The sequence below is a fragment of the Phocoena phocoena genome, chromosome 12 (assembly GCF_963924675.1).
Source record: "Phocoena phocoena chromosome 12, mPhoPho1.1, whole genome shotgun sequence".
In the NCBI taxonomy this organism is placed as follows: Eukaryota; Metazoa; Chordata; class Mammalia; order Artiodactyla; family Phocoenidae; genus Phocoena; species Phocoena phocoena.
This window is the reverse complement of record NC_089230.1, coordinates 48,870,793-48,883,836: the sequence shown is the minus strand read 5'-3', so window position 1 is coordinate 48,883,836 and position 13,044 is coordinate 48,870,793. Positions and strand designations below refer to the sequence as shown.

At 35.0% G+C, this 13,044-nt stretch overlaps 1 protein-coding gene across 1 annotated transcript in view; it reads left to right on the top strand.

Moving 5' to 3' along the window:
* CDC40 (cell division cycle 40) overlaps positions 1-8,814 on the top strand; it is a 57,081-nt gene extending 48,267 nt beyond the window's left edge. Inside the window, exons 14-16 of the mRNA XM_065889235.1 lie at positions 3,222-3,298; positions 5,693-5,837; positions 6,839-8,814. Of these exons, the coding sequence (XP_065745307.1) occupies positions 3,222-3,298; positions 5,693-5,837; positions 6,839-7,016 (400 nt within the window). The 3' untranslated portion in view covers positions 7,017-8,814. The remainder of the gene's footprint in view (positions 1-3,221; positions 3,299-5,692; positions 5,838-6,838) is intronic.
* The last annotated feature ends 4,230 nt before the right edge of the window (positions 8,815-13,044 follow it).

Here is a 13,044-nt window from a genome sequence, read left to right as displayed (position 1 = left end):
AAGGAACTCATTGTCATAATTATTAATGATGTTACATTTATTGAGCTCTTTCTATGTCCCAGGCACACTAAGCATTTTACATGAACTATTTCATTTAATGGGCAAGTGATCTTACGAGATAGGTGTATTTCCTATTCCTGTTTTACAGATAAGGAAACTGAGATAGATTAAGTAATTTGCCCAAGGTTCCACAAGAAACGAAAGAGCCAGAATTCAAACTCAGATCAAACTGATTCCAAAGATTTTTTTTGGTTTTTTATATAAATTTACTTAATTTATTTATTTTTGGCTGCGTTGGGTCTTCGTTGCTGCGCGCAGTCTTTCTCTACTTGAGATGAGTGGGGGCTACCCTTTGTTGTGGTGTGCGGGCTTCTCATCGCGGTGGCTTCTCTTGTTATGGAGCATGGGCTGTAGGCGCACGGGCTTCAGTAGTTGTGGCATGCAGGCTCAGTAGTTGTGGCTCGCAGGCTCTAGAGCGCAGGCTCAGCAGTTGTGCCACACGGGCTTAGTTGCTCCGCAGCAAGTGGGATCTTCCCAGACCAGGGCTCGAACCCGTGTCCCCTGCATTGGCAGGCAGATTCTTAACCACTGCACCACCAGGGAAGCCACTCCAAAGATTTTTCTTTTTCTTTTTTTCTCCCCAGTTTTATTGAGGTATAATTAAAACTGAGGTATAAATAAAATTGTAATGTATTTAAAGTGTACAACATAATTATTTGATATACGTATACGGTGTGAAATAATTCATTAACCCTTAATTAACATATCCATCACCTCACGTATTTACTTTTTTGTTTGGTGAGAACACTTACGTTCTACTCTCCTAGCAAATTTTAATTATGCAATACAGTATTATCAACTATAGCCACCATGGTGTATACACTAGAACCTCAGACCTTATTAATCTTACAGATAAAAGTTTGTACCCTTTTACTAGCTTTGCCTAATTCCCTGCCCACCCCTCCACCCAGCCCCTGGCAGCCAGTATTCCACTCTCTATTTTTATGAGTTTGACTTTTTTTAAAAGACTGCACAAATAAGTGATACCATGCAGTATTTGTCTGACTTATTTCACTTAGCATAATACCTACCCTCCAGGTTCACCCAAAGGAACCTTGGTTTTCTTAAACAATACTATACAAACTAAGACTATTATACAGTTTTAAAGAAGAATAGGAGATTGTAATTAGATATTGAGCATCCTGTGGTATCCTAATTGCCTAAATTCTAAATTCATGAGATATTATAGGCATGTTTTCTCCCAAAGGCATTTATTTTTCTTAAAATGTTTTTAAAAGAAAATTTTACAGTGGTTGGCACAAATGTCTATCTTTTATTTTTAAAATTTCATAGGTGTTAGGTTTTTGTTCTTTTTGGGGGTTTTTTTGTTTTTTTTTTTTAAAGAAGATGTTGAGGGTAGGAGTTTTAATTAATTTATTTATTTTTGGCTGTGTTGGGTCTTCGTTTCTGTGCGAGGGCTTTCTCTAGTTGTGGCAAGCGGGGGCCACTCCTCATCGCGGTGCACAGGCCTCTCACCATGGCGGCCTCTCTTGTTGCGGAGCACAGGCCCCAGACGCGCAGGCTCAGTAGTTGTGGCTCACGGAGCCAGTTGCTCCGCGGCATGTGGGATCCTCCCAGTCCAGGGCTCGAACCCGTGTCCCCTGCATTAGCAGGCAGACTCTCAACCACTGCGCCACCAGGGAAGCCCTCTTTTTGTTTTTTTGATGATCTCATTTCCAGACTGAAGATTATTTGTAACATAAGTTACTAGCTTATTATACTGATTTACAATTTCTAATTAGAATATAGTATTATGTTTATTAAATAGAACTATGCCTAGCATTTTTACTAGCAATTATGAAGTTCACAGGTGTTCAGATTCTTTTCATGTTATAGAGCTCATTGCACCAAGAGTCCTTGAAGGGATCTGTTTAAATTTTAGTAAACCATTGATTGATATGAACCTGAACTATCATTAACTTTAGAAAATACTCTTATTTTTTAATTCATGTTATAAAATTATCAGCCACTAATAATGAGAAGGGAAAAGTAGTTGAACCTTTTTAAGGTTGAGGCTCTTCTCAATACATTTGGGTCATTCATTCTGAATGTCAGTTCTCACTGGTAGCTTAGAGGTATTAAAGGGTTGGAGATTTGATAAATGATACTGTTCTTCAGGTTATACCTGAAAATGTTTTCCTCCAACCAAGACTCTGATAGTTTTTTCCAATCATTTGCTTCTTCTTCCGGGTTGATAGATAGATGGTTAGAGAAGATGCTTACTTAAAAGGCAAATTATTATTGTTATTGCTCTAATTAATCAAAGTCTTTGAACTTGAACCATGGTTTGAAATTGAAATTGGTGCTTTATAGTCTGTATTATTCATCAGATTACATTTCCCACACATTACTCTATAAAAAACAATTCTGATGTCCCATGGTCTCTGAAGGACCAAAATCCTTCAGAATTAGTAAAGAATTTTTTATCATGGAGAATATTAAAAATGAAAAGACACTTAGAATTTTGGATGGGTCTAGATTTAGGTGACTAGTTTTGGATTTTTGTTGTTTTTGTTTTATCTTTTGTATCACTCACAAGAAAAATATTTTAATGCTTTTTCTCCTACACTGTACACATTTGGAATACTTTACAAATAAGCTGAAAATAGAAGATGTCCAGGTACCAAGCACTTAATCTACCTTACCCATCCCTTACCCATCTGGATGGGCTCGACCTGCTTGCAGATCCCTGTACATCTTTGCCTACCATCTATCTGCTTGCATTGCTGAAAGCTCTTTAGCACTCTCACCTGCTTGCAGAGTAACAAGTTATGGTTGACTGGCAGGTAAAATAAGAATATTTCCCTGTAGGCTTGCCTCAGACATCTTGCTTCTGGCTACCGTGGTACATTTTTAGATGAGTTCATTATTAAAGAACTTATAGTAACAGATTTTTTTTTAACATAAAGGCCAAAGTTTAAATCAAATAGAGATAGAAAACTAAATCACTGACACTTGTAATTATCATGGAAAGTCATTTGTAAAGTAAAAGCTTTATAATAATCAATAGAATGTCATTTTGTGGTTTTCCTTCTTCCAGGAAGTTTCATGAAAGGTTTATTAAATATATAATTTCGAGAGCATCTCTTTTGTTTCAGAGATTATTATTCTAAAAGTACTTTTAGAAATTACTATTCTGATATGCTATTTTTAATTTTTAGGGATATCCCTGTGGATTTCAAGTATATAGCAGAACCCAGCATGCACTCAATGCCTGCAGTGACTTTGTCTCCAAATGGTAAGTTAGTAGATAGTGTTTTTAAATGAGCTCTGTTTTCAAAAGAGCCTTGGCCATTCCCTCCTAGGGGAAGTGTGTCACAGTGCCATACTTATATAAGGAAATCTTTTCAATATTAGAAATAATCACTGGTGTTCATGTGTGAGTCACCTCACCCATTCTCTTGTTATTTTTAAAAGGTAAATATAAAAGAAATGATGATTTGCAACTAACATTGCCCGAGCATCTAAGGATTTCCATCTGAGAATCAGGATTTATTTTTTTAATATATAATTATCCTTCTAAGAGAATCATGTTCAAGAGCTCAGTGGTTTATTGTGAGCTCTTTTTCTTTCAGAGAATAGGAAATTTTGTTCTGGTTCCTCATAGAAAACACCTTAGCAATTTACTGTAAAAGATTTTTTCAGGCAAAAATTAAAAAGATAAGTCTAATACTGTTTTCTATTTAATAATTCATTGCCTTTTAAGTACAAGTACTACAGATATACTGATATAATTCTACATGATGATATTAAAGTGGAGGATCCGATATTTGGGCAGCATTGTGAACTCAGTAGCTACTGTGAGTATAGAGCAAGGAAGAGGGGTCAAGAAAGAGTTTGCTTTTCTAGTCGGGGCATCTGCCACAGGCAAATCAGTGATATTTGTCAAATGCCCTATGATTTTTATGAGAAGAGCAACCTCACTGGGTGCTGTTCTGATAATCACTATATTGTATACAGTCACATTTGTCACTGTGCACCTGAATTTCATATAGTGTATTTTTAAACCATCCATTACAAATACTGTGCCCATCTTGAACAAGGCCATTTACCCAGTCAGACTGTGAGCATTGTTAAGAGTCATCCCTTAGTTAATCATGTTTACAACTATACAGGATGTAAAGATACTGCAGTTAACACTCTAATGGCTTTGGTGAATCCTGGGTAGATAAAAGCAAGGTGGCCCAAATTGAAAAATGGGCAGAAGACCTAAATAGACATTTATCCAAAGAAGACATACAGATGGCCAGTAGGCACATGAAAAGATGCTCATCATTGCTAATTAGAGAAATGCAAACCAAAACTACAATGAGGTACCACGTCACACCAGTCAGAATGGCTGTCTTTAAAAAGTCTACAAATAATAAATGCTAGAGAGGGTGTGGAGAAAAGGGAACCCTCTTACACTGCTGGTGGGAATGTAAATTGGTGTAGCCACTAAGGAAAACAGTATGGAGTTCCTCAAAAAACTAAAAATAGAGTTGCCATATGATTCAGCAATCCCATTCCTGGGCATTTAACCAGAGAAAACTATAATTCGAAAAGATACATGCACCCTTAGTTCACAGCAGCACTATTTACAATAGCCAAGACATGGAAACAACCTAAATGTCCACTGACAGATGAATGGATAAAGAAGATGTGGTACATATATACAATGGAATACTACTCAGCCATAAAAAAGAATGAAATAATGCCATTTACAGCAACATGGATGGACCTAGAGATTATCATACTAAGTGGAGTAAGCCAGAAAGAGAAAGACAAACACCATTATGATTTCACTTATATGTGGAATCTAAAATACAACACAAATGAACATATCTATGAAACAGAAACAGACTTAACACATATAGAGAACAGACTTGTGGTGGCTGGGGGGAGGGGGGAGGGGAGGTGGGGGAGGGGGAACTGGGAATCTGGGATGAGCAGATGCAAACTATTATATACAAAATGGATAAACAACAAGGTCCTACTGTATAGCACTGGGAACTATATTCAGTATCCTGTGATAAACCAGAATAGAAAAGAATATAAAAAGAATATGTATCTGTATAACTGAGTCACTTTGCTATACAACAGAAATTAAACACAACATTGTAAATCAAGTATACTTCAATAAAAAATTTTTTTAAAAACAAGTGTGGCCCACAACAACAGTTACTAGAATTTTTTTAGTCATATCTTTCTTTGTACAGTTTTATTTAATAATCCTAGGTTTTCTCACCTGGAGTTTATCCTTCCTCTTTCCATAATTAACATAAATAAGTCTCTTTCTCTCCATGGTTCTATTGTTTATACTTACTACAAATTAATTTCATTTCATAAAATTTGGTTTTATTAACGCTAAACTCAGAGTTTTTGTATATCCTAATTTAAACAAACAAAAAAGCTTTTATAGGAAAAGTGCTAAATGATATAAGATTGTATGAGCAAAATCCACTACTTTATATATAAATACCTCTCACCAGCAACAAATTTGTAACACTTTACAGGTGGTATGGTAAATTAATTTTCCTACTATTATGAAGTAGTTGGGAATAAAATAATATTAATGATTGAACATATTTAAATAAAGTCTTTTTAAAATTTTCAGTCTTCCTCTAAAATGTCTCATTTATTGAATTTACAGGGAAATGGCTAGCGTGCCAATCAATGGACAACCAAATCTTAATTTTTGGAGCACAGAACAGATTTAGATTAAATAAGAAAAAAATTTTTAAGGGCCATATGGTAGCAGGCTATGCTTGTCAGGTAGACTTTTCACCAGACATGAGGTAAGTTTAAACCTTCTCATGTATTCCTATATTCATATATAATGATATAAACTACTGCTGTACAAATAACACTGTACAAATCACTTTTATATATGTAATTGTATGAGAATTGTTCAGATTGTCAAAATGCCAGATAAAAGGCAAGAACAAATTAAGACAGCTACATTTGGCTTTTTTTTTAAGTTCTTTAGTCTGTCTCTTTATATTGTTCAGTTCTGTGCCCTTTAACCACATAATGAATCCCTGCCTTTATAGGCTATGTCCTACTTTCTTTCTGCGTTTCTAAGCAAGGCTGGAAGGACTGTAATCTCTATATTGCTGTGACTGAATGAGCACCAGAAGAATTAATCCTGTATTGTAGGGTTGAAATTAACAGTTTCACTACAGCTTTTCTGTGCTGAAACCTCAAATCCATCTTCTGGTCACACTAGATTTCTGAAGCCTACAGCCTTCCTAAGAGTGAAACTCTGCATTCATTCCCCTATTGTTAGCTCAAATATATGGGTATCACTAATTTAGAAATCCCTATAAACTTGTATGTTTAGCCTGGTAATTGGGATTTAGACTCCTACCTCTGAGTGAATCTTGGATATATTCAGAAGCTGTTGGGGCCAAAAATAATTATGAAGGTGGTAGAGTCCACTATAGTTGAATTGGTCTACATGTGTTTGCTGGCTCTGTATGAAATTGGTTCCCTTACACTGTTTCTGACTGTCTAGAGAGTGATTGTGATACCGCATTCACTGTGGCCCCTGGCTCTCCCAATCTTCCAAGTTAAAAATAATTTTTCACTCTTAGATTGGTCACTCAGTGGGGAGGTTTTCTGATAGAAGTTTAAATTATAGACTGCTTTATACTCTACCTTATTATTCTAAGTATTATATAATCACAGTGATTTTTTTACGTTAAGGTGAAAAAGATAAATTATTTCTCTGTTCCTCACCCACTTTACCAGTTGAAGGTGTTTGAATAATTTGAATTTATTTTTCTTCTCATTATAGCTATGTGATTTCAGGAGATGGAAATGGAAAATTAAACATCTGGGACTGGAAGACCACAAAACTCTACAGTAGATTCAAAGCTCATGATAAAGTGTGTATAGGTGCAGTGTGGCATCCTCATGAAACATCTAAAGTCATAACTTGTGGTTGGGATGGTCTCATTAAATTGTGGGATTAATGGGATTAATCCTTATACTATCTGGGATCATTTTGGATCCAATATCATATTTAACTATATTTAATTATTAAATGTGTTAAATGACAACTTGATTTACAGATTATGATTTTCTTACGTGGCCTTATGAAGTTGAACCATTGTTTAAAAAGAAAAAAACTTTGTAAATTTGGCTCATATAATTTCATTGGCAACTTCATTTTGTTCTTTATAGATGTTATTTATACAGAGAATGACCATTAACTTTATATTTGACAAGTAGTTATTTTTGGCAGGCAGTTTGGGTTTACCCCCATGACGTACTGAAAGGATCCCTTTAGAGCTAAGAAGGAATCCCTAGTGGATTACCTCTTCAACAAAAAGGGAAGAACAGGGATGGTATAATTTAATGTGAATCTGTAAGAAGGATAAAACCACCCACAGTTACTGTTCCCATTATTTTCAGTGGGTCAAGTTCTAATCTTTCGGATTCACGAGTTCCACTATTTTTTATGACATATGTTGTGTCTATTTAGTTGTAAGCCAGCAATCTTCTCTGACTGCAGCATTCCTCTAATTATTAAACAATGTAAAATAAAAATCAGTCCAGAGTTCTTTCCTTGACTTTCTTCCTGATCAGTATAGACAGGATTGTATATAATTAGAGAATTACATTATTTTTGAAGATGGAACTCAAGAGGATGAATCAAGACTGAACTGTATTTGTATTTACTGTCCAATAAAGACCTGGCTACACTTTCAAAAATCAGGGTCTCCTAGGTCACTCACCTCTTCACTGTTGTTACTACTGAAATACTCCTCATAGGAGACTGGATGTGAGGACATAGTTCAAAATGTCAACTTGTAATTTCTTTGAAGCTGTATGTTTTATCTATTAAAATTAATGATTTTTTTATGAATATATTCAATAAAACTTTTTAAGATTAGAAAAATTTTAAACTTCTTTCCAAATCTTTGGGTAAAATTGACACTCCAGAAAGATGGCTAGGTTTCCCAGTTTGAGAAGCAGGGACTGTGATTGGTTAAAAAAATTTTTTCTCAACTTCAGATTGTGAAATCAAGATAGCCTCTTAAATATAGTAACCAAGAGCACTTTAGTTTGACAAGACATTTCTCCTGTCTTTTTACAAATCTATGTTAGATGTTTGAATGTAGTGTTAAATATTTCAATACCATGCTGTAAAAGACTGGTTCATAGCTGCTCAGAGTGCTGACTTGGAGACCAGAATCATGCTGAGTGTTGATATCCTAGGAACATCATTAGCTCTGAGTCCTGTGCTATCAAGAGCAGTTCATGCTCCATACCCTTAGAACTTCCATTTTTAAACATTAACTTTAAAAAGACCTGGTGTAGATGACCAGGTGCTATAGCCACATATAAATAAATTTCAAAGAAGAAAATAGAAAAAGAGAATAAAAGTGGTAGAGATGTATTTTTGGACACACAGGCACTCAAAGAAATAAGAATACACTGCCTGGCTGCTGTTATTTCTATTTCTTTATCTGCTGGGAAGGGTGCCTACCATTTCCTGGAGAGGAAAAAATTCAGACAGGAGCTTTTCTTTAGTCCCAACCACTGGTTTTAACAAATGTGAATTACTGAAATATGATGAGACAAAAAGTTAATCATACATTTGAACTATCTTGTTCAGCACCAGTATTGTGTATGTTACAAATCATAATTTCAAAATATGGGTTTACTTCATTGTGTTTTTAACTGTTTCTAAACTAAGGAACTGTATATAAAAGCTGTCGCTTTTTTTAAAAGACTGTATTTTTAAATAAAGCACTTTTGTAGAAAGTGTTATCAAAATTTTCGTTCTTAGTCTCCTTTTAAGTCTTAACTCTGAGACACTAAACCATTTGCATATTTTAAATGGGTCATTTTGATTTTCTGGGGAGAAATGCTTTAAAGGTGAGTATAGAATATTAATGGGTTTATTCTAAATAAATGACAAAAATACAGGGCAGTGTCCTCAGAGCACATAGATTAAGTTTAACACAGTCCATATTTATTCACTTGGTGCCACTGAGTCATGATTGCATCCATTTTAGAGTATACAAATGAGTGGGGTTCTTTTCCAGCATAAGAAAGTTTACAGATTATGTTATGACTGGAATTAAGTGGTTACCATCTGGCTCCTTTTCCTCACTGCAACCCTTTTGTCACACCCAGGACAGATTTCCTTCCGAAAAGTTAGAATAAAAGTGATGCTTTAGTGAAGGTTTAATGAATATTTCAATACTGAAGCACAGGCTGAGAATATGTTGTCCTAAATAGGGAGCCCGTTTTAAGATAAGGAACAGGGCGTAGCCTCAAACAGGCATTTCTCTAAGTAGAACAGTATAGAGTGATTTTTGAGGATACATTGTGAGGCTGGTTGATGTCCTTAGCATGTTTACTAATTACCTGGAAGAAAACATGGACAATGAAATAGCAAACCCTTGGATGGTAGCTGTAAGAATTGCAACACTAGCAACAATTATAGAGACTCTACTTGAAGAATACTGTTTCTCAGAGTGTAGACTGAGAACCACCTGGAGATGGTGTCACTTACTGAGATACAGAATTCAGAAGAAAGTAGTGGTTGGTTAAGGAAACCATAATGAATTCAGGTATGGAGAAGGGAAGTGTGAAGTGCCATCCAGGCCAAAATATCCATCAGCAGTATTAACTTTGGGTCTCAAAGTGAGACCTAGGGAACATTGATGCTATATTTCATCAAAGATGCAGGTTTTTCACATTTTTAACATCTCTGAAATAGGGCTATGTCTTAAAATCAATGATGTGTCATAGTTTAATTGGTGGCATTCTTTCTTAATGGATCATGAAATAACTGATGAAATACAGTGTAAACAAGGCAATTACTAAGGGACCTAAGAAGAAGAAGAGAAGATCCAGGGGAAAGAAGATTCCATCTTAGCAGCTGGTTCAAAATTCATGTTATCAAATATTTATTTGATCAGTGGGTAAATAAAGTGAATGAACTAGCAAACGACAGCAATTTTACAAATACTATATATTCATTCCCTGGTTCAAAGCACTTTTAGTAAGTTCCCCAGATGATATGCACACTAAGAATGAGAATTAGTGGAGTCTGAGTTTATCTTGAGTATTTCAGAAACTACAGTTTAGAGTGTGTAAACTCAGAGAAATTTAGCTAACCAAAAATATGTACACGTGTGTGTGTGTGTGTGTGCATGTATTTACATGCATGTATGTATGTGAATATGATATACATTTTACATGTTTATGTGTACACCTTCCATGTTCAAAGTCACTTTAATAATTGTAGAAACAATTTTCTCAATCTAAACACTGAAATTTTATCTGAAACTTAAGTCACAACTTGCAGCCAGAGTCCTTAGAGTGGCTTTATTTTTAGTGACAAAGTGATAACTCCTTTGCTTTTACAGCTTCCTATAACTGCAATAACTGTCTTCAGATGATTTTTTAGCTCCCCACATCCTACTCTCCAACCTTCAACATTTTTGAGATCTGAGGGACTAACTCAAATCTCAAACATTTTGTATTTAAGTATGTGTTCTAGTATAGCACTAATAGAAATACATGAGCCATATATATAATTTTTAATTTTCTAATGGCCACATTAAAAAGGGGATATTAATATAAATAATATATGATCCAAAATATTCTTTCAACATTCAATTATTTTTTAAATTAATATTTTACTTTTCTCATACTAAGTCAGATCTGGTGTATATTTTACGCTTAACAGCACATCTCAATGCAGACACTAAATTTTCATCAAATATTTTATCTGTTTCACACAAAGTAGATTTACATGCCTAAGTTGTTCCAAACAGACCTACTAAGAGTTTTCTAATAATTGAATCAAGTATAATTTTTTAACTTAATTAAAAGTAAATAGAATTTAAAATTCATCTCCTCAGTCATACTAGCCACATGCTAGATGCTCAGTAGCAGCATGTGGCTGCTGGTTACCATACTGTCCATACAATTCTAGTACCACTTTTTACACACAGTGGCTCAAATACCCAGCTTTACTGCTTCATCTTCTGAAAGACATTTTAAGGTTCAAACTACTCATGTCTTATTTAAGCAATATAAATGTTCATATTTTTCTGTACTACATTTTGGACAGTTTCCTCAGGTTTATCTTCCAGTTCACTTTTACAGTCTCTTCAGCTGTGTCTAATCTGCTGTTTAATTCATTAAACTCATTCCAGTGACTATTTTCCCTTTGTGGTAGGTCTATTTGTACTTTTTTATATCTACCTGTTCTTCATATGTCTTATTTTTTATGGTTTCTATATAGTCTTTTATGCCTTTAATCACATCAAATAATTTATATTATACTTTCTTTAAGATTGTTATTCTGTTATCGCAAATTCTTGGACTGAAAATCCCAGTGTATAATGTGTCTGTTAACTTTATCTCATGGTAGGCCATTTCCTTGTCAGTTGTAATTTTTTATTAGGAGTTCATCTTACGTGGGTCTTGTTTTTTGGAGGAAATACTTTGTAGTCCAATTTGAAGAGTCCCTTTGAGTGGTTTTACATTTGCTTCTGCCATGTACCCCTGAGATATCACCCCCTAGAACCAGTTTTATATCTAAATTTTTCAGCTTATGTATTTCTTAACCACGTGATTATGGATTCAACTCTTTAAACAGGCTGAAGTTTTCAAATTCTCATGAGAAAACTTGATTTTCTCCAGAGCTACAGCAAGGGTAGACTTCCTTGTGCTTGGAGGAAGGGAGATAGGGGTAGTTTTTAGAACCCTCTTCCATCGAGATTGTAGCCCTCCAAGGGTCCCACTGCTTCAAGTATCTCACTCAGTTCCAATCCTTTCCCCCAACATAGCAGGCCTTATCTCTAATGCTCTAGGTCACTGGCCATCACTGGTATACTGAACTAGGACCACTGCAGTGTAGATTCCTGCTCTACTTCTCTGGTTCTAGGGTCCCCCGGGCTTTTTGTGCCTGAAGATTTTTCTTTCTTGGGCATTCATATATGTACATAAACACATACACATACATACATAGATAAATGCATACATATATATTCACACATATACATACAGAAGGATCACCATAAAGATATATACTTAATCTAGTATCTTTGGATATTGCCACTTTGTTAGGATAGTCTAAAAAGACAGAAGTGTAAACAAGTGCAGTCTGAAACATTCTGATTTTTAGAACCTTGTGAGTTTAAGTGTGTTATCCTAAAAAGGTACTTTACCTAAGGGCACTTCACTTGATGACTGGAGAGGCATCATAATGGATTCATCTTTTATCTGGGGCTTTTCTTCTGAATAAACATATCATTTGGATTTTCCTGAATTTATCCTAAGACTTTATAGCACACAAATCAAGAAATTACCTAACCACTGTCTAAGCCTTCTCTAATCATAAAATGCTAGAATAATGAGATTTTCAAGCTAGAAGAAACCTTAGAAATCAAATATTCCAACCTAAGATAAGAAAATAGGCCAATGAGGGTGATGAATTGCTTGGTATCACGCAGCTGGTCAGCAGCAGGGTCAGAATCTTTCTCCCTTCATCCTGCTATCCTTTCTCTTCTACATACTGCCACTTAAGTGTGTATTTTTAAAACTGTCAGATTTGTGTTGTAATCTTTGTGGCTTTCACTGAGGTAGTTTTAAAGACTGTATTTATTTCATCTTTTAGTAAAACAGAACCTATAGCTAAAGAGATTCTCATAGCCTCTTCCTTGAGAGTTAGACCTAATGGTAACTGCCCGAAAGGACTTTTCTTGGTCAGACTTCAAATATCCTGGAGAACATAATACCCTCTCTCACCTTGTTTGTACTCTTTGAACAACTACCTTAAATTTTTTTGTCCTAAAAAAACAATGTGATTTTAATCATTTCTGTAGAAATACCAGCCCCTGTCCTTTACATCATCATACCTTCTTTCTCTCATAAACTGAAAAATATTCTCCATGCTACTGTGAGTTGTGACCAAATACACTGACTCTAAAAAGTGTGTTTTCTGGGAATTGGTTAAAAAAAAAGGACAAT